Source organism: Falco peregrinus, chromosome 6 (genome assembly GCF_023634155.1).
Source record: "Falco peregrinus isolate bFalPer1 chromosome 6, bFalPer1.pri, whole genome shotgun sequence".
In the NCBI taxonomy this organism is placed as follows: domain Eukaryota; kingdom Metazoa; phylum Chordata; class Aves; order Falconiformes; family Falconidae; genus Falco; species Falco peregrinus.
In genome coordinates, this window is record NC_073726.1 from 59350555 (window position 1) to 59376059 (window position 25505).

Consider the following 25505-nt stretch of genomic DNA (forward strand, 5'->3'; position numbering starts at 1 on the left):
TTGCAATGAAGCCAGTTTATTTTCCTCTTTTTCTCGGGAGCTGCTGACCTCAAGTGACAACGAAGTGTAATTACAAGAGTATACAGGCCCTCAGAAAAAACATTAGGAACTCAGCTATTGAAGTATTATGAATGAAGAATCGAGGAATCAGAGAATCGACATAAAAACCCTACATAAACAAAGCCATTTATAGTCCTTCTCTATTTGTTGAACCTGCAAGGTTTTATATCTTTCACTCCATTTTTTTTCATACACGTTCTTTTTCATACCACACTCATTTTAACATCTTTAAGACTGTCACAGAAACTACTGTAAAGACTGAAGAAAGCAGAATTTGCAACAAAATTTAGTCAGGATTTCAGCTGAGTGTGGATTATAGTACGGTTGACAAAACCAAAAAATTCATATTACCCTGCAATATACTATTTCATGAAGAAAGATGTTTTAATTTTCACATGCATAAGAAAATGAGGAAAATTAAATTTCTCCATGAAACATTTATCTTACATTTTTTAATTGGCATCTTACATCATCTTTGTCCTGAACAGTAAGTGTTCCATAATTTTCTCCCGTCATAACACAGAAATAGTTATGAAAAAAAAAAAAAAACCAAACAACTCCAGCCATCATGTTGAAGACAAAATTTTAAATCATCAGTACACATCCTTTCCTTAGATCCATACAGTCAACAGTTTGTAACAAGACACAACTGGATGATTCAAGATACGTAAATTATGTTCACAAATACAAAAAAAGACTTGTTCACATTGGTGTTATATATTGCTAGGAAAGAAACACAGTTCACTCTCAGCTACAACTGAAAAGGAAGAGCCAGATCTTCAAGTTCTAGACAAACCATCATTTCCTGACAAATTACATTAGCATTTAACAAAATGGGTTTGTACCACCAGATCATCACCAACTCCTAAAATTTCTCCTATTACCATTTACCATTACCAAATCCTTAACCAACAAATTCATAATTGTTTATGCTTTAAGGGACCTGCCAAGCTTTTAATGGAGTTTCATGGATCAACAATTTTCCACATGTCTTATTTTGGGAATCAATGGACTGGAGGCCATAACACCTGTTCACTTTGCAGAAGCTGAGCTAGGATTTATATTTACAGTCTATCCACCAGTCCTGAGTTCAACACTGCCTAATGTCATATGATTGCTTCCACACTTTATTCACTTCATCAAAGCAAAGCTTGCTTGTTTGCTTCTTTTGCCTTTTCTGACTTGGCATCTTTGTGGGGGAAGTAAGGACACTTTTCCCTAGTTTCTAAGTACTTTCAAAGGCTGGAAATCCAGTTCATGTTCTCCCTTCCAGCAACACACACAAAGTTTTATCAAAGCCTCTGTGCTGTAGTATCTAAACATTAACAATATTCTGTCCAAAGGAGAGTTAATATTGTTATGGAATTAAAAACTGCAGCATGGCACAGTTTTTGCAACAAGTTCTGCCTCAACAAGATAACATTAAAGATTATGAATTTATACAAAGTTAAGTGAAGACACAAATTGGCCCACAACATTTTTATTAATGAGCATAGAGCACAGAAGAACTTCATTTGACTCTAAAATCACAGATTGAGATTTAAGTGGTCAGTGGACAGAGAACATATTCTTTTATTTATAAATCAATTGCAAATTAAAGAGAAATTATATGGCATGCATTAACACCCCAAAATTCAGCTGTGATTAGAGTCCATGCTGATGTTCTTCTAACACCACCCAGGAATCACTGGTAACAGACACAAGAGCACAGGCTCTAGCACATGCCAGTAATTAAAACACCTCCTCTAGGTCCTGGACTCTCTCATTGCTAATCTCTGCTTGAACCTGAACTGCTGCACCTTCATTCTGAGCCAGTATTTTTGACAATTTTCTTTTCCAAAGAGACACAAATCCCAACACTCTCTAGAGCTCCAACATTTAAAACAACTTTTCTCCTAAACAAGAGAGTGTGAAGCCAAATGTGTCTACAGCGGGTTAGCTGTGCATGTGAGATCAACCATCAAAACTTGCCCAGACTGTAGGATCTCCTAATGCAGGATAGTTACTTCACAGTGGAGGAAGTATGTTTCTGGACTTCACGGTGGAGGAAGTATGTTTCTGGTTAGTGCTCCTCTGGTCAATAAAGTAACAAAGTTTAACAAAGGTTGATACAGTTTTAAAGATAGAAGTTAATATAAATACAAATACTTTCCTCCACCCACCAGAGAAACAGAAGGCACTGCATGAGCTACAACAATAAATGGATTAGAAGATCCAAATAAAAATACTGGAAGATATTTAATAAGCCTATGGAACATGCAATTAGAAAAGTCATTTTTTTCATAAACTCATTTGGTCTTCCACCTCAGAAAATCTAAGTAAAAGAATCTTTTAAGTGCCTGAATCAGAATGTCCAACTCTTATTGCAACTAGAGTTTTTAATTCTAGGAGATGCTTATCTGAGCAATTAATGTTTATGTACAAAAAATACAGTTGGTTTCACTCATGTTACAGTGGCGTGACACTGGCATTACCAAATGGATACTCAGGCCTTCAGGTGGTAAGAACACGTAACTATTAATCCCAACTTTGCCACTAGAGCTTCTAGACAGGTCATAAGAAGCACAGGACCAGAAGTCAAATGCTCAACCATTGATTACTGGAGGGAAGGTCAATGGGTTATGGAAAAGCCAAATGGCTCAGAGATATTTTCAGGTTTTGGAAACATTGCTTGGAAGGATTTTTTAATTCTAACATTTTAATTGTTAACAAACTCCACTTCCTGTATTTCCACAATGCAATGCAGTTTAAAAAAAATGTAGCACTAGAAAGATACTAAAACATACAGGTAATAGCAAATTATCAAGCATTTATTAGTGCTTTAATATAAAGAGGAATAAGAACTATGTGGCTGTGCTAATTTTATGCTTCCTTCTGCAGATGAATGAAGATTTTCAGTCTTAAAACATTTGCATTCCCCCTCTCCCCCCTTAAAGTAATTTTCAGTTTTGCTGGATACAGCACAATTGCATCTACTTTCAGCTGCAATGGGTTGTTGAAATTGAGCTATTGCCCAGCACCTGCTCTTAGTCAGACAGCTGAAATCAGAGGTTAGGGGAAAAAATAAAGATTTTTTGTCATTGTAATGCAAGTCTCCTTTTAGCTTTGCTGCAGTCAGTGTTCAATTATGTTCTGTAACAATCTCCATTACCAGAGCCAGTGTTTTTCTGTTCCTCCTTGCATGTATTAACTTTCTTGTTCACACGTGACAGCCTTCTTAGCAAAGCAAAGGAGTCTTAAGAGATACTTGCCCATATATTTAATAAGTCTACATTCTTGTTTGGCCTGTTTAGGATCCTAGCATGTTCAAATGTATCTTTGTTTTCAGTGCTTCAAAGGAAGATAACTGATACAATAGAACTGAAATTATTTCTCACCAAAGGCAGCCTGATAGGTCAAAATTAACCTGAAATTTAATCTAGTCTATTGAATACAAAACACAGAACACATAACAATGAGGAATTCCCATGTAATTTTTTTCCTGGGTGTATCCTCTTTTTACAAGCTCAGGATCCTTCTCATTCAGAATTTTTATAAGTTCAGTATGTAGGCCAGATGTTTAAGACTTCATCAGAAGCAGGAACCAAGGCCCTATGTCTACAGGAACAAAGCCACAAAGCCTCTGACCAACAAGGCTCAGCAGTAAATGGGAGGGAATTAACTGGTGTAACAGCTACTGGGAGCACAGGAAAGGGAGTCTTGCTTTTGAAGTAGGAGAGAACAGCAATACACAGACAGCGAGCTCTGAGACAGAGGCCAGAGGGTGAACAACACAGAAATCTAGGGTCTGGGACTTGGGGAAAAGGAAAGCCAGAGCAGGAAGAATGGGAAATGATTAGAGGTAGGATTTGAAAAGCTAGAGCAGAGGAGGGTTTATTATAATATAAATACATTATAATAAATTGACCTTGAAAAGAAAGGACATTAATAATGTGGAAAAGTTTATGCCTAAAAATTAACGTTAGACAAGTAAGCATGATAGAAACCAGAGTGTTGTAAACTCTCAAAAATTTAATTAGAAGCCTGAAATATTTCTCCTCTCCTTCCTCCATTAAACCTCCAGGTCCTGGAGTCACATGCCTGACTCAGTTTTCAGCAAGGGGAAAAAAAATCTAGCTGTCCTGCCTGCAGAGAAAACCTTGAACATTCAAACACTAAAACCATAAACAGAATATAAACCAAAACATAGTCTTTTATTTTGTAGTAAGCCTCATGATTTGAATGTAGTCAGTCTTACAGTTCTTAACATAAGATACAGCATTAGCTTAAACCTAGCAGCTGCTTTCTAAGCAGACAGCAGCTAGAGATCCAAAAAAAGATTCCCAGCTGCTATCATAGTCATCATCACCACATAATGACTGACATGCTGGAATTATGGGTAGCTTATTTAAAGATGTCATGGATTTGTACATTCTATATTCAACAGATTAACCCCTTCCCCATGATGCAGAAGCATACTCAACGCTCACTTACCAGCATCTAATCTCCCTATGCACGGGACTGTGCAAAACAGCGTGACAATGAGTGCTCCAATAATAGCATACTCACAGCTAAGAAAGCTTCAGGCCACACACAAGGCCACAGCAAGTCCTCAGTCTGTCATAGATATTCCCTCATGGAAAGATCTATACAACAGAAAGACCTTCTGTACGAAGTTCCAGATCCCTGATCAACTCTCCATGTCTAATGCTTTGGGATATATTATTAAAAACTAAATAAAGATTTAGGTTTTGTTCCCGGTGCTCTTCCTAGCTTACACGTACAGGAACAAACAAATAAAGATTCAAGCTGGAATTTTTTCAGACATGTGCAGAATAATTTTTCCCCCGAAATTCTCTTTATCTTTATCCTTGCGGATTCGAATGCATCCTTGAGAAACCTGCCCCTCATATCATACTCATCGGAAGAGAGGACAATTACAGTTACAATTAGCATACTCAAAGTTTACAGCCTTGTAGAGGTACCTACCCTACATCTAATAATTTATCACTTTTCATTGATCCCACAACCATCATTCATTTCTAACTTCTACTTTCCCAATGCCATAGTCGACAGATATGCCAGATCAGTCAGAAGTGCTGTTGTAACTGCCAACAAATCCTTTGGCTGATTCAACCATTTCATAATCATCTTACATTTCAGTGCACCAAGTCTCAGCCAAAAAGCCTTCATATCTGTGTCTCAGTGCCTACCACAAAAGAGCAAAATCTGAAGACCTGGAACTATAATGCCATTATCAACAGTGATATAGAAAGCATCCAAATTCATACTTCTGTGCTAATAGCCCCACTCTGAAGAGAAACAAAAGGCTATTTTGGGGGATGCCAAGTGAAGTAGCCCTCAAAATATATGAAGTCTCTATTTATTCTACTGCTTGGCGAAAGCATAAGGAACGGAAATCTACAATAAAATTTACACATCCGTTCTTGCAGTTTTCAAAGCTCTCCAGACATATCAGTAAACACTCAGTCAATTCTGTAAGAATCTATACAGATTTAAAAGTGGCATGAACTTTGAATATTCATCCATTTGCAAGATACTTCTGATGTTGTCACTGTTTCCTTTTAGTAATGTAAGATTTAAAAAAGAACTGATGAAACACTTTGTATTTAAGAGATTTTTTTTTACAGAAAGATCTGTTTCCTTTCCTCAACGTTAATGCTCTCCTGCGAAGCACTGCTTACTCCAGAGAAAGTAGCTCTTATTACAGAGAAAGTAGCTTTTATTAGCAGCATGTTCAAGTTACAGGTTGTAACCTGCTCAACTCTGAACATATCCAGAACATTTGCATCTATACACAAGTAACTATAAAAACAAGTCCTAGGAATATTAGTGAATTCTGCCTCACAAAAATCACTTTTTAACAGGTATATGTTGTGAAGGAGAGAACTAAATGATCTGCACAGTGCCCAACAGAATCTGAAGCACAAGCCATACATCAATCTAAAAGACTGTATGAGCTCAGTTTAACCCTTATTGTAAAGCCTTACCTTGCTCCTGAAATTCATTGCCACTCCTACTGGGGCTGCAGTTCCACCATCGCTGCCTCCTGTAGCCCGATGAAATGCAAGCCGCACACAGACACGTGCAGTTTATCTGCTGTTTGTGACCACTGCTAGAGGAACATGACTTGAAATTTCAGGATCTTGTGGCTGTTGGGGCAATTTACCCTGCTCACATAAGAGAAGGGGTGCTTCCCACTCATAGGAATCTTGCTTCATTGGAGGACGAAATGAAATGAGTGAATAAAAAGAATACTCTATTTCTCCTTAGCTGGTAAACACAGGATTTAAGCTCATAAACACTTCTCTAGGGTAAGGACAACATCCTCTGTTGTTTTTTTTTGTTTAAATCCACAGGGTTTCTCTTCCCCTTGCTTTCCCACGTATTCAAGATGAGACAAGCGTCAGTGAGCACAGCTACCAGTATTCCAATTTATTCAGCAGCAACCCCTGTGGACTGCTAAGAGCAGACTGCAATTCTGCTTGGATTACAAGGTGTAGATAAGTAATTCCATCCTTAATCTATCACTGCCAATGCCAGTAAGGGAACAACTTTTACCTATGAGAAGTCAGGAAGAGGAAAAGACTGAGACTGGGGGTGGGGAAAGCATGGAGCAAAAGGACAGCTGAAATAAGAGAGGACACAAGAGCTCCATTAAGAGCTCTATGTGCAAGTGCATGCAGATGAGGGAATGAAGGACCAGGGTGCTAATAGGAATGTAACAAAGGAGATAGCCAAATTCCAAGCAGAATTTTTCAATAGCAATGAAAATCTCACTTCCAACATAATCTATTCCTTCTATTACACTGATCCCAGTGTAAAATGGTAGAGAACTGCAACCTCAGAAAATGCTGATGGATACTACCACATTACAGCTATGATCAATAAATCTCAAGTACATCATAATGGAACCTCAAAGCCTTCCTATATAGACCTGTCAGTAAACTGGGACAATATTACAAATAGACAACAAAGGATAATGCAAAGATTGCAAAAATGGAACAACACAGAGACAGGTGAATTTCTTGGAGGATGGAGTGGAGTGGAAGGCAGAAAAGATGAAAAAGGAGGTAAGCTATTTAGATGTAAGTGATGGAGAACATCAATAACCGCACACCTGTTTTAGGTGATAGAGGATTCAGGAATGGAAGAGAAAACAGTAAAAGCAATAATGAGACATGGGATTAATTTTTCTTTTCCTTTTTAATGGTACCCCTAGTAGTGTCTCCACCACTCTATTTCACTACAGTCATCATCTACAATTAAAGCCACTGCCCACTCAGGCTACAGAAGTCCCTTTCATTTTTTTTAATCACAGAAACAATGCTTTTATCTGCATATAAAAGACTCCTTTGATTTTGCTATAGGTACTTATTATTTTTATGTTATTTGCTTGCCTGGTCAGATGTCTGGCAGATACGACATGTAGTCCCAAACATGTGAAATGGGTCACTCATACTAGGAAAAAAAAAAAAAAAAAAGCAAAAAAAAAAAGCAGCAGGGACTACCTTGAGATTAAAATAAAACTTAGAAAACATTATTTTCAATGTACTGTACTCTCGCAACATCCAATCGTATAACCCAAACATTGATGCATAATTGATTATTCTCTTCTTCCCAAGCTTACTTACTGCCTTTCACAGTAAGCAGATTCTGTGCTCCACAGTAAACAAACTAAGGTGTAGCCAAGCAAAGTTTATACCCTGAAAAAGTATTGTTTATTATTAACGGCATACTTTCTAACAGCATAAGATCTTTCGAAGAGATTGGAAGGAGGGGAAGACCCAGGAAGTTGCAGTCAGCTTTTTCAGCTCTAACCCAAACGCATTAAGTTTGCCTCGAACTGCTTAAGGAAGACAGAAGATCAGTATGAAGATTAAGAACAGGGCATAGAAATAGTTTAAGAGAAGTCAAGGCAGATATCAGGAAAAGTATTTGAAAAAAAAGAAGACAAATAATTGAAGGAACCAACCTACTGCTGTGTGAAAGACTACAAAAATAACAGTGGGAAAGGAGGAATAAAATTCTGAGATACTAAGAAAGCAACTAAGACACAGGTGAGCAAGGAACCCTCTCCCCAGGAGATCAGTAACATAGTCAAAAGCAAGACAAAGTACGAACTGGGAGAAAGGTCAACAGAGCAAGCGTTGGCTCAGGCCGAGAGGAAACGTTGCTCAGCGTCCACACTGGACACGCAGGCCTCCTCAGCCGGCTGCTTTAACCGAGCGGACCCGACCGACACGGGGTCGGTGCCCGAGTTACAAGCACACGGGGATTGCGGGGCTGGCTCAGAAGCAGCCGCAGCGAAGCACAAAGCGGGGCGCCGTTCCCGCCTGAGCCCTGAGGGAAAAGCGACCCCAAACGCGCGGCGCTGCAGACGGTGACAGGCCTCGGCCGGCACCTTCCCCCTTTGCGGGCGCCCCCGCCGCTGCGTGACCGACACCCACCCGCCGGCAACGGGCCGAAGCACGCGCAACTCCCCCGCCGTTAACGGCCGGCGCACGCGCCGATCCGCGCGTCCCCGCCGGCCGGGGGTGGGGGGAGGGGGACGACACAGCTGAACGTGGCATCGCGCGCATGCGCAGGAAGGCGCCCAGCCGTGCCGGCGGAGGGGCGCTGCGAACGGAAGGTCGGACTCCGCGGGGGCACAGGCGGGAAATGGCGGCTGCTCTCCCTCGCGCTCACTTGTCTTTTCCCGCCTTGGTGCTGCCGCACCCCTATCACGTAGCTCTTTGCCCGTAACTTTACTATTTTCTGCCCTGTCCCCGGTGGGTTAATGCGCCCCGTGGCACGGTCCCCTGCGTTCTGCCCAATGACAAGCCGGCCCCTGACAGCGTACTTAGTTGCTGCGCGGAAACGACACCGTTGTCCCCGTAACACCACGGCCCCACCCGCTGAGCGCGCTGCCCACCTCGGCTACCCGAAGGGCCGGGGGGTCGGGTTTGAATGACAGCACGTTTGGTGGGCGGGAAAAGTCAAGTGACCCAATAACAACTCCGGGTAGCATTGATGAGCAGAGCTAACAGCCAACCGAGCTGGGCGGGCGGTCGCCTCCCCAAGGAGGCGGGGCGCTCGGTTGCTAGGGCCGCGCTGTTGCTAAGGCCGCGGCAGAGCGCGGCGACGGCAGCCGCTGCCCTCCTGTCGCGCTGGCGCCTTCCCCGGGCCGGGGCGATGGTGAAGCTGGCTGCCAAGTGCCTCCTGGCAGGTGAGTGCGGCCCGGGCGGTGCCATCGGCCCCGCTGGCCGCGGGGGCCCTGAGCGGGCTCCGTGGGGTGAGACGAGGCCGGCAGCGGGGCGGCGCTGGGGGCCCCGTCAGCGACGGGGGGAGCGGCGGGTGGTGGCGGCCGGGAGGCGGCCTGGCTGCGCTCGGCCCCGCGTCGAGGAGTCGCCCCGACGGAGAAGAGGTGGGGGAAGAGGCGACAGGAGAGAGGTGGGGACCTCGGCTCCCTCGGGAACGGTGGACATAGTGCTTGTTGTTAGCTACCCTGTGTCGTTCCCCTCCCACCACATGTGGAGAATCACGAGCTGCGTGGAGGGAGGGCATGAAGTGGGGCTGGACCGGCTGAAATGCAAGGACAGGATCTGAAAGGAAGGCAGAAAGAAAGGAAAGAGTGTTTCTCCAGTGTGGAAAGGTGGGCATAACATGGGAGAAGTGTGAAGACAGCAGGATGGACAGCCGAGGCCTGCCTCAGACAGGAGGCTCCCTTTGTGCTAGAAGAAAAAATCACGTCAGAGGCTGGGGTGATTCTGAGAGTGTGATGGAAAGGTAGAGCTTTAGCAAAGAATAGAAGGGTGAAGCGTGTGCACTTCACAGAGGCATCTTTTTCCCCAAGCAAACTGAAGGTTAACCTGGAAAAAAAAAGTGAGGTGAAGACACAGGCTGTTTAGTCAGGATGAATTATGGAGGTGCTGAGCATAAGTACAGCTGACTGTTAACACTAGGGGAAGAAAACTTTTCTTTTTTTCCTCCCTCTGTCTATATTGAAGCTCTGTGCAGCCTCAGCTAGAAGCACAAATCCATAAAACCTTTCTGGGCAGACAACTCCCAGGTTTAACTCTGTTGCAATCCTCTTTTCTTTCATCCAGAATAAAATGTTTGCCTTTTTTTTTTTTTTAACCTCAGAAGCAGATAACTTGCACAAAGCCAGTGTGGTCTTTGGCAAATGCGCCAGAATGAATCTCCCTCGTGCCTCTGTTGACAGCTATCGTGGACAGCATGAGTATCTTGCCTGTCCTCCAGATCTGAAACTTACACATGGTTTCCAGTTTCAACGTTTTCAGGTCCCAATACACAGGCTTTGCTTAGATCTTTCCAGTTTTGCAGTTTAGTGTTAGGGAAGGCCAATTCCATGACTGTTCTAAATTCACATAGATTTTCTCTGGGTGACCTAGTTATGTGCTTAATCCTAATTGGGTCTGGAGCTGCCTTTTCAGTTCTGTTTGCAACACAACCAACAAGAAGGTCCTGTCCCATATGTAGTTCTCCTAAGTGCTACAATAATATCCATGTATTATTAAAAATAATAAATCAATGAAGCAGACCACGCAAAATACCTTCTTTCTTGCAGAAGAGACCAATATTGTGAAAGAGACATAAGGGATGAGTAACCACAACAACCTAAAGGGAACAAGAAAATGCAATTACATAGGTAGGAGAAAAACATCAGAAATAGAATAGGGAATTCTTGTGTACCTAAGGAAACGGTTATGAAGAACAGAGTGGCTCACAGGAGCTACACAAAGGTCAAAGAGAACAACAGGGGAAAAGGGCTTTTATTAGCAAAAGAGAGACTATTAACTTGACAATAGAAAGCGATTGCTGTGTTATCTCAAGGGTAATTTACAGACACACAGAAGATATTGTTGTTTGAACTTACTATGGAGACACTATGAAAAGGTTTTTGGTGTAGAAAGACAGTTGGCAGTAGCAGGCATTTTAGACACACTACAGATTCTGGCAGGATAACAGAAATATGGATGGAGTAAATACTGTGGGAGTACTGGCAGATGAGACCAAGCTAAATGAAAAGGGCAAGGAAACTTATTTTGAGAAAGTGTAGTGATCTAATGGGCTAAGAGGATGGCAAAGAATAATAAGAAGGCAAGAACAACTGGGGCTGTCAAATTGAAGAACGGCAACACATTAGTTAAGAATTTGCACTGGATGATGCGTTCACAGTTTAGAGCATGTATGCTTCTCTGTCTCATTTTACAAAGACAGATCTAATTGTCTATTGAAGTACAGAATAGCTTCCACTCAGAACAGACTGTTGTCTTCAGCACAAGTTGAACTGATCAGGGAACAAACAAGCTGGCTTACCAGATTTTCCTGTCTAAATATTATGAGCCCAGCTCAGCTCAAAGTAAGCAAGCATGCTGAAAATGTTTAAACAAGAGCTACATTTGGTTAATGCATCTAGAAGCAATTGTCACTATCCAAAACACCCTTCCTCCTCTATAATATTATGTGAGCAGATAGCTTCACCAATTTCCTTCAAAACAACATCTAGAAAGCTGTAATAGGGTCAATGTACTTCTCTCTGGGTTTATTTATTAACAACATAATGTAAAAGACTTGTATTCCAAGCTTAGCTGCCAGCAGTGTTCCTTTAAGGGTAAAGCTAGAACCGCTGCAGTATTTAATTCCTGGTTCCTGTCCTTTGAACTATCCAGGGTAGTGAGACAGTATGTGAAGAGAGAGTAAGCCCTTGGAGAACATTAAGTCTTTGTTTTGCAAGAATTATGATGTTATTCCTTGGAGTAATGTGGGCATATGTGAGTTCTGCAGTTCTCTGCCATTGCTTTGGATGTGATGGAGTTTTGTAACAGTAGGCCAAACCAGGCAGCTGCCAGGTTTGCCCAAAGTGTTGTGCAAGCCGTACCAGAAAGCCTTGGCTGTAGAAGAGCAAAAAGTAAAGCCCCTTGGTTCTCCTTCCATATAGGGATGAATCAGCAGGCTCTTTTTCTCCAGCTAAATGACATTTGCTTCTGTTTTGCCTAGGATGCAACTAATGAGCCACCAGCAGCTCTGAGTCAGCAAGAGTTACTCTCTTAGCAGGGTCAGCAAGAAGAGTTCATCGAGGAATGTTACCAACTTAAGCAGCTTTGTAGTAAATAAATTACCTGTCTCTTCCCTAAACTCAGTATGTAACAAGGATTTAAATCTGGGGAAACGAGTAATCTGAGAGGAAATAGCTTCCTATGTAGCCCAGTCTCCCTATCACATTGCGTTTTTCTCTACATGATAACATATCTGGGATTTTTTAATTTTTAGTTAAAGGCTATAGAGTAGAGATAGATTTTAGAGCTAACAGCAGTTCCACTCTGATCTGGGAGGCCTTCACTGTTGTTCACAGAGCAGAAATCTGATGTCATAATGGCAGTATTAATTTCCTCACATGGATTTTAGATTGTTTTGTGCTTCTTGTGACAGTTATCTTGCCTGTATTCAGAGTTCGAGCATTCGAGCTCTTATGGCATGAAGTAAAAGAACTGAGGGAAAATAAGATTCTCTAAGATGAAACAAAAATCTTTTATGTTCTTGGTTTTGCAGGAGATCCAGCTGTGGGGAAGAGTGCTCTAGCCCAGATGTTCCGCAATGATGGGGCTCATTTTCAGAAGAACTACACACTGGTAAGCATACAACAGCCTCAAACTGGTATCCAACATTTTTCTAGTGTGCATGAGAAAACTAAGAAAGTCTAGAACAAAATAAATACTACGATTTTAAGTTGAGGCATTCAAGGTGGAGTCTTACAGGGTTTTCTTTCTCTTACACCCTAGATTCTGAATAGAAGCCATTTAACATTCTGTAAGTCTTTATATTATGTGGGTGCTGGTTTTGAAATTTAATGCAGAGTAATTTAGTTAATTTTGTAGTTTTCCTGCTGAACCAATGTTTTCACAAGGTTTTGTGGTGTTAGAGAGCTTCCTCCTTTAGGGAGTGCTCTGTGAAAAAGCATTGCTGAAGGAGAAAGCTTTTAATTCCAACTATTAAATGTGCGTGTGGACAGTGCGCTTATCACTATGCAAACACGAAGATGTGCTGCAGAGCCCCAAGATAATTATAATCTACAGAAACTGTTCCCAGATGAAGAGGATACAGTTTGCAGTCTTTCAGTGTGAGAATCAATGGTGATGACTAATCAGAAGCAGGATAAAAATAAAAGTAAATATAAGTAAAGTAAAAAAAGGAAAATATGAGTGTGGAGAAAAAAACCCTAAAATATGTTTATTCATTGAAATAAAGATGGAAACCAGAAGTTAAGGATAGAAATAGAACAAACAAACAAGCTACAAAGCAGAATGAGATAAAAGGTGGAAGAGGCACAAATAACTTCAGCCCCATATGTTAGTTGATCACATGGCTGGTGCTAAACATTCTAAGGCGTACTTTAGAGCAGCGTGATAGTGAACATAGCCCTGCAGATATCAGCTAAGAGTATTAGCTGTATATAAGCAAACCGATGGACATTGGTTCTTTTCTGTCTTTTTCCCTGCTCTGAGCAAATCTACGTGGCTTTGACATGTAGGTGGGAGTATGTTACCAGAACTATGAGGAGGACTGCAGAGTTCCCAGCAGTCTTATGTTTGATGGGATTGTAATGATTCACAAGAATTGCCTCAATCCAATGCACAGTTGGTATGCAGTCAGACAGGCTCTTAAAAACTCTTCTGATCCTTGTTTTCCTGATTCCTCTTGACAGACAACGGGCATAGAACTGTTGGTGAAGGCTGTATCGGTTCCAGAGACAAGTGATAGTGTGGTGAGTTTTTCTGTGACATAAACTGGGTCAGAAAGAGATATCCAGAGCTCAAACCTCATTTTAGTCTCATTCTGGTGGAAGATTGCTGTGCATGTTCATCAGGCCATTAAGTTGCATGAAGGAAATGAGGCTGATCATGTACAATCACTGATACTCCAGGGTTAGTTTAATTTTAAAAATATAAGTTTTACATACTTGTATCCAACACGATGTCTTAAACAAAAGCTGTTGCCAGCTTTTCAGATTCTGTTTTGTCCTTTAGGGCACTCAGGTTTAGTTCATGTTTCTTAGAACTACAGAAGCTGGAACTTACATGCTATTTTTCCTTAATGCCCTATACTCTCAGTAGTGGAATGTAGACCATATGTATAATGTTGTATAGATAGTGCAGGTTACTGTCCTGCTCCACGTATTCTGTTTCCAGCAGGGATGGAAACCAAACCTGGGGCTTTGGAGGTAACCCTTTTATTGGGTATACATGAAAATACCTATTTCTTTTCTCATACGATCTGAATTGGAGTATTCTCAGTGCAGGGAGCTTGCCCCTTAGTGATGCAACACTGCTGTACTGAACAAAATATAGGAGTTACAAGTTCCAGTATTTACTTACAAAATCTTGCCCTACACTGCATTTTTACGGCAAGAGCATTCTTTCTGCTTCCACTTTCAGGAATTCTTCATTTTTGACTCTGCAGGAAAAGATCTATTTTCTGAAATGCTAGAGAAACTGGTAAGTCTTATGTAACAGTCCTCTTCCTCCAAATAAGTGCTTTTGCTTTGAAGATCTGAACTCCCCAGTCTGGCAGATGTAGCATACTTTGTCTTTAGTGTAAATGGGAGCAATTACCTCAGTTGCCAATGCATCCTGTTCTATCTTTCTAAAACTTGTACAAGTACTAGAACTACTTTCTAGAGGAAGAAAAGCAGATAGTCATTCAGTTTTCTTACAGTAGAAATGGTGATGTTTAACTGAGAATTGCTGTCTACTGTCGGTTAAAGTTATTTTTATTCCTTAGAAAAACAGCTATTTTGCTGCTACTCCAACAGTGGGTTTTTTTTGTGTTATAGTGATGTGTTTGATCCAACAGGATTCGTTCTTGTCCTTGAGCATAATACTGCCCTTGTTTTTTTCCTTCACACATTTGTGTCCTTGCCTGTACAATTCTCCATTGTGTTATCTCATTTTGAGAGGTAGAATCAATTAATTGACATGAAATTTTTTAAGATGGTGTATTGGGTCTGGCTGAGCCCCACAGCATCCCTTATAGTGCTGTGCTTTGTATTGGTAGCTAGAAAGGTGGCATTTTGGCCACTGCTGAGCAGTGCTTACACAGCATCAGGGCTGTCTCTCCAACATTCCCACTCCCCTCACCAGTAGGCTGGGGGTGGGCAAGATCCTGGAAGGGAACATAGCCAGGACAGCTGACCTAAACTGACCAAAGGGATATTCCATACCATATGACATCTGCTCAGATATAAAAGCTAAGAGAAAGGAGGAGGAACTGGGGGCATTCGTTATTTACAACATTTGTCTTTCGGAGCAACTGCTGCGTGTACTGAAGCCCTGCTTCCTGGGAAGTGGCCAAACATCACCTGCTGATGGGAAGTAGAGAATTAATGTATTTTGTTTTCCTTTTCTTCCGTGCCCACAACCTTTGCTGTTGCTTCATTAAACTGCCTTTATCTTGACCCACAAGTTATATTTTTTCATCTTATTTTTTCCCTCCCTTCCTGTTCTGCTGAGGAGGGGAGTGATAGAGCAGCTTAGTGGGCACCTGGTGTCCAGCCAAGGTCAACCCACCACAGATGGCTAAGTCAACCTAATGGTTCACTGCTCCACAAGAGGCAATACCACTTCTGTCCTTGCACTAGGTCTGATTTGCAAGGGGCCCCTCTAGAAACTGGCTCAAACTGGAAGAAAATCTTCCTACTTTTTTCTCTAGGATTAATTTTGTGCTGATTCAGCATGAAGAATCAGCTTCCCCAGGGATCAGATGATTGCCAGAGCCAGTGCAAGTAAAGGAGCAGGACTGTACAGACAGGAATGGGGAAAGAGAACAAGACCACCTCTCACAGTGCCAGCTACCCGTTTAGTCAGCTCAACTGAAATGTGAGACCTCAGCCAGGGCACAGGATTCCTGTGTGTTAGGCTTTTTATTTTTGTCTTAGCATCTGTGTATGCCTTGTTTACAGACTGGCTGTTGACCACATCAGTTTCATTAGAGCTGACAATGTTCCTTTCTTGCTGTGCAGTGGGAGCAACCCAACGTCCTGTGCCTTGTGTATGATGTCACTAATGAGCAATCTTTCAACAACTGTGCCAAGTGGTTGGACAAGCTGAGGGCTCACGCAGTTGGAATGCACATCCCAGGTAAGAAATAGGTGAGATTCTTGTTATCTGCTCTTCTCTTGTATGACAGCAGTTGTTCCCCTTAAGATGTGGCATAGAGCATTTCTTTTAAGCCAGGGGCAGGCATGGCTTCTTCCAACTCATTTGCTTTTATCACAAAGCAGATAAGGCATGAGTATGTTTCCTTTGTGGAACCTTTTCTAGGTAGTTGTAGACTGTTCTCCATGCCTCCAACTTTTTCAGCTACTTTTACAAATGTTCCAGCATTTATTGCTAACAAGTCAGCATTTCTGGGTTGTTGTTTTTCCTTTGTTTCAATCAAGGAAAATCAAAACGTTTTTGTTTTCCATTTGTTTCCTATGTTTTTTTCTGTAGGTGTCTTAGTGGGGAATAAAACAGACCTAGTTGGTCGTCGAGTTGTGGAGCAGAAACAAGCACAGGAGTGGGCTGAGAAACATGGCCTGGAATACTGTGAGATGTCAGTGGTGAGTGTCTGCTCCTTTCACCATCTGTGGAAGTGGGTGTTTGTGAAGTTATCTTCTCTTTCAGGTAGAGAAAGATAACTGGGGGCTCCCTTCCACTTGTCTGTCATCTAACTCGCCCTCAGTTGTAATCTGTCTTTTGTGAAGCAGTTAGAGCAGAAATAGTCAAATACTTATTCCATCTGTCATTCACAACTTTCTTGTTTCTTTACAGAAGGAGATGAAAAATTTTGAGGCCCCTTTCCACATCCTGGCAAAGTCATTCCAGCAACTGTACAAAGAGAAAGTGGAAACTTTTCACTCACTAGCTTGAGGGCTGTGACTGGCATGAGTTATTTATCTTCTAAGCTTCTTCAGGTGCCCAGAATCCTGCAGGATGGAATACAGTGAGAAGAAAAAAGATGAGCTATTTACTTCTTCATGGTCATCTTCTGATAATTCAAAATTAACTAGAAATAAGCAAGTGGAAAGACTCTTCTGAAGTTGCTACCTCAGCATTCCTTTCATGTCCTCTAACTTGGTTCTCTGCTCACTGGAAGTCTGCTAGGTTGGAGGAGGCAGGGAGTAAAAGGGGTGGGCAGAATGGAAACTGCCAGCTTTTTGCTTTGATATTGTCTTGTCTCTTGTCTGAGCAGACTTCCTGCTGCTACAAGCAAGTACTTAGAGGTTTGGAGAAGGTGAGAGGAAGCTGACAGAATGTTTTTCAACTTAAGCAACCCAACCTTGATACATATGTTGCAGGGCAGGACCGATTTGGCCTTGCTGCTAGAAAAGCATTTTCTGTAGGAGGCCTGTGCCCAAAAATCAACGTGTGGAGACTCAGTTGTGCAAGGACCAAGCTGGATTTAGGTGTGTTTCTAGGAGTGTCCAGAGTTTTAGACCTTTTTTAACAGTGTTACCCTTATCAGTTGTAGGACTGATATGCTGATGACTAATACATGTTTCTGACTTCTAGAATCTGGTTCTTTTCTTCAATGTGGCTCACTTTCACTGCCCGGTGGGAACTGTCTGGCGACTGTACTGTTGTCACTTGGTAATGCAGTGCCCTCTGCTGGTCCCAGGTCACAAGATTTCTCAAGAAGCTACCTCTTGAAGCAAGCAGGACTTCCTACAGGCACATCCAAATTGGCTTATCTGCAAAATGGGGTCAGATAGTAAGATACCTCTCTTATTCTAAACATGAGTCCAAATTTTAAAACAAATTATCTTTCCTTCTTCGTGTCTTTGTCATCTTAGGTGGTTTTATGTCAATTTTCTTTTTGTCAGCTGAACTTGGCAATACTATGTTCTCATTAGGTTCAATTCTCAGTCCCTTACTAGAATCAGAGTCCTCCTTCTTGTTAAACTTTCCCTGTTTGTCCTTGCATTTCATATTGAAGACCACAATTCTGATGTTGCTAGTGGAAACAGGACTAAGGAAATAAAAGACAGCTTGGCTAAGTTACTCTGACTCAGCTGTGTCTGGCTAGAAGTTTCATATCAGAAAGGGTAAAAGCCTAGAGAGAACTGCTCTTTTGTGTGGAGTACTGATGCTGCATGTGTAAGAGTCTATCTGCTAATGCATTATGTGAAAGCATCCACGGTAAGGTACTGCCTTGTTACTGAGTGCAACACCAAGAAGTTCAAAACTGTAACCTTTCTCTTCTCCCAGATTTTGTTAACCTCCTTTGGGCAGGGAAAGCTGAATTTTTTGGAGTGTAAGCACTGAGTGATTTTTCAGGCAGGCTTTTCAAGAATCTGTGTTTCAAGACTTTTATATGTGTGTTTTATAACCATTTTTATGCCCAATGCTAGGAAAAGTGCATCGGATTGAACGTAAGAAATATGGCTGCAGATGTTGTAGCAGATTTTATGAAGCACTTCAAGAATCTGGAGAAGCAGCTGGGCTCATTTCACTGGCAACAGTGTGTTGATAGGGAATTAGCCAGGGAGCATGAACAGAAGCTAAAGAGGTTAAGTAGGAGCTCAGCCCACAAGAAAAGCAAAGCAATAGGTTCTTTTGCTAGAAGCCACCTCAAAAAAATGACAGAAGAACTGGGAAGGCTCTTGCTTCCTCCAGAGAAGGAAGGACTCCTCTGTGGGCTTAGGGTAACTAGAAAACTCACTCTTTTGAACTGGATTAGCATTACTGGCATTTGTGTCTTTACAAGGGTTGTCTTGTTAATCCTGGCAAGTGTCTATTGATTCACAGGGGCTGGGTAGAGTTCTTGCCTGCAGGTGCTAGTACCTCTGACTATGAAGAATAAAAGTTATTTTGGATGCTGTGCTGATCTAGTTAAAGAACTAAAGAAGGTTTGTTTTGATTTGGTAGCTCATTTCCCCATAGTTCTATTCATGATGTGATTCCAACACAAGACAGATATTTTTTCATATTGAAAATAGCATGCCAGGTGTGTATGCCACCTGTGATGTATATAGAGGGGATGTACGCCTCGGGAATGGGCAATAAAATGAATTCTGTGCAATCTTTAACCAGGGAGTTCAATCTCTGCACCAGAAGGACCTCACCTTCAAATAAACAGTTTAAATGCACCAGTAAGATGAAGACTGGTGAACACTTTTTTATTAAATGAATGCAAAAGCTGGAGGATCTCATTAAGGGAATGCTTGCAGTGGTGATCTGTGATTTATGGGGAAGCTGCTTTTGAGAGGTTAGTGAAGAAAAATGCATCCCATGCAGGGAAAGATATATTGCCTGAGAGAGGAAATGTATGATCTAATTAGCTAGCAGTAGGGATTCACCCACTGCCCCTTTCCCTCTTTCCACAGGCCATGACTAGAATTAGAAAAGAGGTTGTGTCTAAAGCATGTTGTCCAATTTGCTTTTTAGAGGACTATTTCAAGCACTAATGTAGACACAATTTAATGTCCTTCAAAATGGTATGTTTGACAATAACCATCTCAGTCCTTCTGAATGTGTTTTAAAAGCACACTGTATTGTCCTTACTGGCTAATGTGCTATATAGTACCAGAATGAGGCAGGTGATGCTTGTTGCCATTTTCCTAGCTTATTTGTGACCTTGGTGGTAGAGGCTAGTAGTGAAGAGTAGATAGAGAACATGGGAGCCAGATAAGGGAAGGTTGTGGAAAATAGTTTTGTGTATGTGTGAATGAGTTTAGGGTGGTGAGTAGGTGAGCTGGACAAGCAGGATGAGTAAGAATCTGAAGCCATTATTGTTTCTCTTACTGTGTTCAGTAACTGTTGTGGTCACAGCTGTAGGGTGAGGATGCATGTTTGCTGCTTACAGCCTTAGCATTACTCTGAATTACAGACACTGTGGAGAACAGTGGGAGGAAGGCAGAAAGCCTGTCTGCTGACCGGGAAGCTTGTTGTCTTCTGACAGCTCCCTTACTTTGTCCAGCTGTGCAGTGCTGCAGGTGCTCAGCATGGGTGTTTACAACCCAGAAGAGACCCAGCTCAACCAGAACTGAAATTTCAAAAGAAGGGGGAGGAAACAAACGGGCCTTTAACTGTTTTTAAAATATACATGGTCCTTCTTTTTCCTGTTTGCTTGTTTGATGAGACAAAAACATTCTTTCCTCCTTGGGAGTCCCTCCTTCTTACCTTTCCTTTGGTCCTCATGGTTCTACTGCACAGAATCCCTGTTATACTTGTGCCCTGCTTTACTTAGCTTGATACATCACCAGCTGATTTTTTTTATCCTTCTAATTTCTGCATTATCTATTCCCAAGGCTGCAAGACATTTCTTCTTAGAGAGATTAATAGATGAAAGAAAACAAAAGTGGAATTTTTAGTCAAATTGTCTTGGAAGAAAGAACCTTAAGAACAGTTTCTGACATTCACAAATTTTACTGGAAATTTGTTTGTGTAAAGTTGTCATATTAAAGATGCTTTAATGGTTTTGTTTTGTCTTGCCAGACATATTCTACTGCAGAGTGAAATGCAGAATGTAAAATTCCAGAAAGATCAGGTTTTATTGTGGGAGTTAATAGTTTCAAAGGTGATCATACTGTGATAAGATCTGCTAACAATGATAAGTCTTAATAATGGAGTGGTCACTGCTGTTCATAATAAAGCATTAAATATACTGAAATGGGGCTGTCAGAACAGTTTCTTCTGGAGATTTGTTCATTTTAGAGAATTAAAACTTAAGAAAGGACATCTTTCAGAAAACTGATCTGATACATGACACCATTTGGACCAGGGTTATTTCTAATATAATTTCAGTGACTTAAAGGGCCGGATTTAGTCTTCTATGCCAACTGGCTCCCCTGGGTAAGCTTCATTTCTTTACCCACTATACATCTTGGACCAATCTGACCTGATAGCAAAAGACACATGATGTTGTTGAAAATGAAATACTGCCCTGGGGCAGAAGGATAAACTGTGTGGCATCCTGAGGTCCTCCCAGCAATACTTTCTATAATTCTATTAGATTAAGTGGGGAAAGAAGTAGCGTGGAAAGCACAAAACAGGCTAAGTCATAAACTAGCAATTAAACTGGGAGCTGGGCTGGGCTACAGCAGAAAACGTACAATCTATCCCAATTAAGAGCTGTATCTCAAGAGAAACCAGGAGCCTGACGCAGGTGCTGACAGCAGGGAAAACACTGCATTTCTGTTCTGGAGGCAGCAACTGCTTTCTACTGGTGCTTACACAGATCCACGGGGGTCCATACCCTGGTCGACACTGTGCTCTGCTTGTAATAACTACTGTATCTATGATGTTCAGGTGGCAGCTGCTTGCGGTTGTTGTCTCATCTGCCTGTATAAAGCCAGCAGTGTGATGGCAGATTATCTGCTAGTAGCAGGACGTTCCTGTTCTTGACACCTGCATGATGGGACTCCTCTCTCCCCATGCCTTCTCAGTCCTTCTTTTCCTATCTCATATCCACTTCTTGATGGAGAATATCCACCTCTGCTTGTTCTAAGCAAGTAATTTTTCCATCTTGCAGACGGTACTCCATGGAAGCTGTGGCTAAGGGACTTCTAGGACCTTCTGCAGCAGAGGTGGAGTCTGAACAGGATCTCTTCAAGGGCCACATTGGGCCCTGCAATGTCTCTCTTTGCCTAAGGGCACATCATCTCTCTGCTTCTCGCATCCTATTTCCTCCTCCTGCTGTCATCTTGCCTTGAGAACAATGTCTTCTGTGCCAGTTGCCCTTCGCTTTGTTGACCCGGAACAGCAATGCTTGGGGGAGGGAGAAAGAAGAGCGCTACACAATCTCAAGTCTTTTCAGGGCTCTTTAGCTGTTGTGACTCCCTGTCGAAGCCACCTGAGAGACGGGGATGTTGCTCAGTCTAGAGCACAATTTCCTGGCAGGAGACCCCCCGCTGAGACCTGGCAGCCTCGTCTTGGCTCCTCAGAGCTTGCCGCAGTGTAACTTTCACAGACACTGGCTGTTCTTATTCTGACTTGGAGTTGTTATTTTTTGTTTTGTTTTGTTTTACTCCTTGGGGGTCTTTCTCTCATTCTTCTGTCACAGCTTCACATATTTCCTCCCCTGGAGCTGTTTGTCAAGAGAAGCCTGGAATTGTTCTCTTTCTTGGTCTCTGAGATCAAATCCAAATCTGGCAATGTTTAAAAGGGAAATGTGACAGACCCTACATGTCAGGCTGGGGTCAGGGCTGGGGTCAGTTTGATGAGTTTCCCTCCAGCCAGATATGCATCAATTGGAGAAATGTGGAGCCTGTAATCTTTCTGCACAAGTACTGGAAAAATATGCGATATGAGGGCTTCATGTTAGGGACAGTGAGCAGAAAGGTACAAAGGCAGAAATGGTTGGCTGCTGTGTCCCAAATGGGACACGCAGGAGCAGTAGGGGAATAGGAATATGTAGGAAAAGAGTGGGGTCTACACCTCTTCAGGAAGAGCCCAAAGGATTTGCTGAGGCAGAGTGGGAGGGTGGGAATTAGGGGTGGGAAGACCTAAGGCTTTTCCTGGCTTGTAGAATGATGTATGGAAATAAAGTGGGAGGACGAGTAATTTTTGCATGAGCCATTGAGGGAAAATGAGGATAGGGTAGAGCTGGATGACACTGCAGGTGGGAGGGCAGGTGGTAAGAATAAATAACTGAACCGAGATCTTCAGGGCCAAGATGTCGGGCCAAGGTCGGTTTGGGGAGTTCAGAGCCATGATGAGTAAGGTCAGTGGTAGCCATTGGGTTAGGTTCAAGACATAGGGCTTGCATTAGAACAAGGCAGAATGAATTGAAGTCTGCATGACAGGGTTGACACTGGGATTTGATAGGGCAACTACGAGAATCCAGAATGATAAGCCTAGGAGTAGTGTGGAGAGATAATAACAGCAAGCTGTGATGCTGTGAGGAGCAGTGGCTGGAGCAGGTGAGACCAGAAAAAGATGGAGTAGGTAAGCTAAGGACACTACCAGTGGAAGAGTGTGAAGAGGTGTTGGAAATTCAGATCAAGTACAGTTCGTCCGAGGGGATTTCTGAGTGGAGGGAAATAGACGCCTACAGTTGTTACCCACATGTATTTGTATCATTTAAAACACAAATTAGTTCCAGCACTATCTCTGTTTTCTTTTGCCAGAAAGTGGGGTGATCTATTTGCTTAAAACTCTTTTTTTTTTTTTTTCCTTTGGTGAGGGGAGGGGGCAATGCATAAATTTATGCCTAATTGTGCTGCAGCATCCCGAGTATATTATGTTCATCTATGCAGGGAATGGACACAGAACCTGCACCTCACCTGACCAAGCAGAAGTGCCCTCTACAATTTGAGCATTAACATCTCACAACAAAAACTTCACAATCAGTTCATACAGCAGAAGGTCTCCTCAGGGTATCAGTATTTAACCTCAAAAAACAGAAAAACACTATTGTGTGAGGTCATTGTAAAACAGATAGAAATCACTCTGTTCATGAATAAAATTACCTACAATAAAAAATGCTTTTCGCTGTGCATGGGAGGAATCTCTTTTATGTGTTGGTTTCCCTTCTCTGCTTGTGCTAATTTATTTTGATTTTTGTGGAGCATCACTTTCTCTCAGTCTAAGAGTTGTGCGTGGCCAGTGTGTGCTATTTCTAGGACTGTGGTTTTGTGAGGTTGGGTGGTTTCAGTCTGGGGACTGTGAAACTGGAAGTTCTGAAATTCAGGCTGCAGTTGAAGCATCAGGCATAAAATCAGCTTGTAAGGACAGCAGAACAGAGTATCCAGGAAAGACGTCTTATAGGGTTAAGATAATGTGTTTCAGTGCTGCTGTCAGCAGAGAGAGATCAGGCTGCAGTGAATGTGAAAATGTTAGTTGGGGAAGGAATGCTGGTGCGTTTGGAAATGGGTAACAAGTGTGGGTTTCTTGTAACTGAGGTAAATGCAGAGGAAAGGATTCTGCAAGTCTCTGGATGCAGATGTCTGGAGAGGTGGTGGAGGAGGTAAATGAGTATTCTTGGGCAATGTCATGAAACTGGGTAAAGGCAGGAGGACAGTTCTGGTAAGAGCAAAAGCAGAGTAATGCAGACCCTATCCTCTAGTTTCTGCACCTATTGAGACCTGGGGATATTTCCCTCATGTGGAGTAAGTCAGTTGCCCTTGATGGCCCTCCCAGCTAAGACTGCCAGGAGGGTGGCTTTCCCTCTTCACCAAGGCAGAAGTGATCACTGGATGCCATCTCAGTCCCCAACCATTTTGATATCTGGTTCCTTTACACTGTCCACACCTCTTGCCTTTTTCTTCCTAACTGTCTCTGCACAGGGACATCTTGTAACTATACGTCCCCACAATTCTGCTACACCTCTCCATGCTAACAGCCCTCCTCATTACCTTAAGATCCCCCCATGTACTTTTCTTGCTGGGACTATAAACTGCTGTCAGAAAAACCCCATTGGTCTTTCTATGCACTACCACCCTCTCCTACCCCTCTCCTCTCCCAGAGCTTGTGCCTTGTTTGGCTGGCTACTTCTGGCACCAAAACTGGGTGGGTACAGGAGTGAGAGAGCTGTGCCCATGTTGGATGTGTGTCTCTGCACGGGTGAGGGGCATCCAAGGCAGGCACTCTTTCCTCCTTTTATCAGACTGCACTCATTTATTATACCATCTGTTTTCCCAGTGCCGGAGATGATGCTGGGGATATGTGACTTGGGGCACTCAGGCAGAAACTGGCCTGCACAAGGCCGGCCATGTGTTTGCCTCCTAGCAATGCAGCGGTCAGCAGCAAATTCTTTGCCTCCGCCTCCTCTCAGTATGGGAGAGAGAACAAGTGTGGACCTGGGTGTGGAGGAGACACAAAGAGATGAAATGTGTGGAGGGGGGGGAGAAGGAGAGAAGGAGCAACTGGGGTACATTTGTATCAGCTGGAGACAACTGTGGGAAGGAGGAACAGGCAGACAGATGGGCAGAGTGGGGGAGAAGGAAAGAGGAATGGACTGTGGAGAGGGAAAGACAGACAGAAGAACTGGGGTGGGGGGAGACAAAGAAATGGACTGGGTGTGGGACAGTGAGAGAAGGGCTGAAAAGGAAGGAAAGAGGCAGATTTGGCAGGTGTGTGATGTGGAAATGGATGGATTGTGGGAGAGAGATGTGTGTCAGCTAGGTACTACAGTAATAGGTAAGTGGATAACTACAGATAGGTAAATGGGGCAGGGGGAGGGGTGTATGTAGGGGGGTATGTAAGGGGGAGGTGAACGAATGACAGCGAGGAAGAAGAGCCAAAGGGAAAGAGGAGAGAGATAAAGCAGAGGAACAAAATAGCAAGGCTGGAGATGAACCATGGTGAAAAGAGAGGCACGGGAAGGGAAGGCAGCCCCTGGAGTGCAGACAAGAACTGGGATCAGGCAGGGGGCTGGCAGGGGATTCGTATGAGGAGAAGGGAGACTAACAGCGCCCATGTGTCTGGGGCTGAGGTTTTCTTATGGGGACCGGAGAGAGG

The 25505-nt window shown here is 42.7% G+C and overlaps 1 protein-coding gene across 3 annotated transcripts; it reads left to right on the plus strand.

Annotated features, from left to right (window-relative positions):
* The first annotated feature begins 7806 nt into the window (after positions 1–7806).
* On the plus strand, positions 7807–23544 carry IFT27 (intraflagellar transport 27). Of its 3 annotated transcripts, XR_008747765.1 has the most exons (8): positions 9112–9268; positions 12616–12695; positions 13769–13828; positions 14499–14558; positions 16082–16199; positions 16554–16663; positions 16875–17509; positions 17616–23544. XR_008747765.1 is itself a non-coding variant. In XM_055807995.1 (7 exons), the coding sequence occupies exons 2-7, from the start codon at positions 12651–12653 to the stop codon at positions 16971–16973; spliced, it is 492 nt and encodes a 163-aa protein (XP_055663970.1). In that variant the 5' UTR covers positions 7807–8120; positions 12616–12650; the 3' UTR covers positions 16974–23544. The 3 variants fall into 3 exon arrangements, 2 of the variants coding, with proteins under 2 accessions (XP_055663970.1, XP_055663969.1); XM_055807995.1 differs by lacking the exon at positions 9112–9268 and adding an exon at positions 7807–8120 and having other exon boundaries at positions 16875–23544; XM_055807994.1 differs by having other exon boundaries at positions 16875–23544.
* The last annotated feature ends 1961 nt before the right edge of the window (positions 23545–25505 follow it).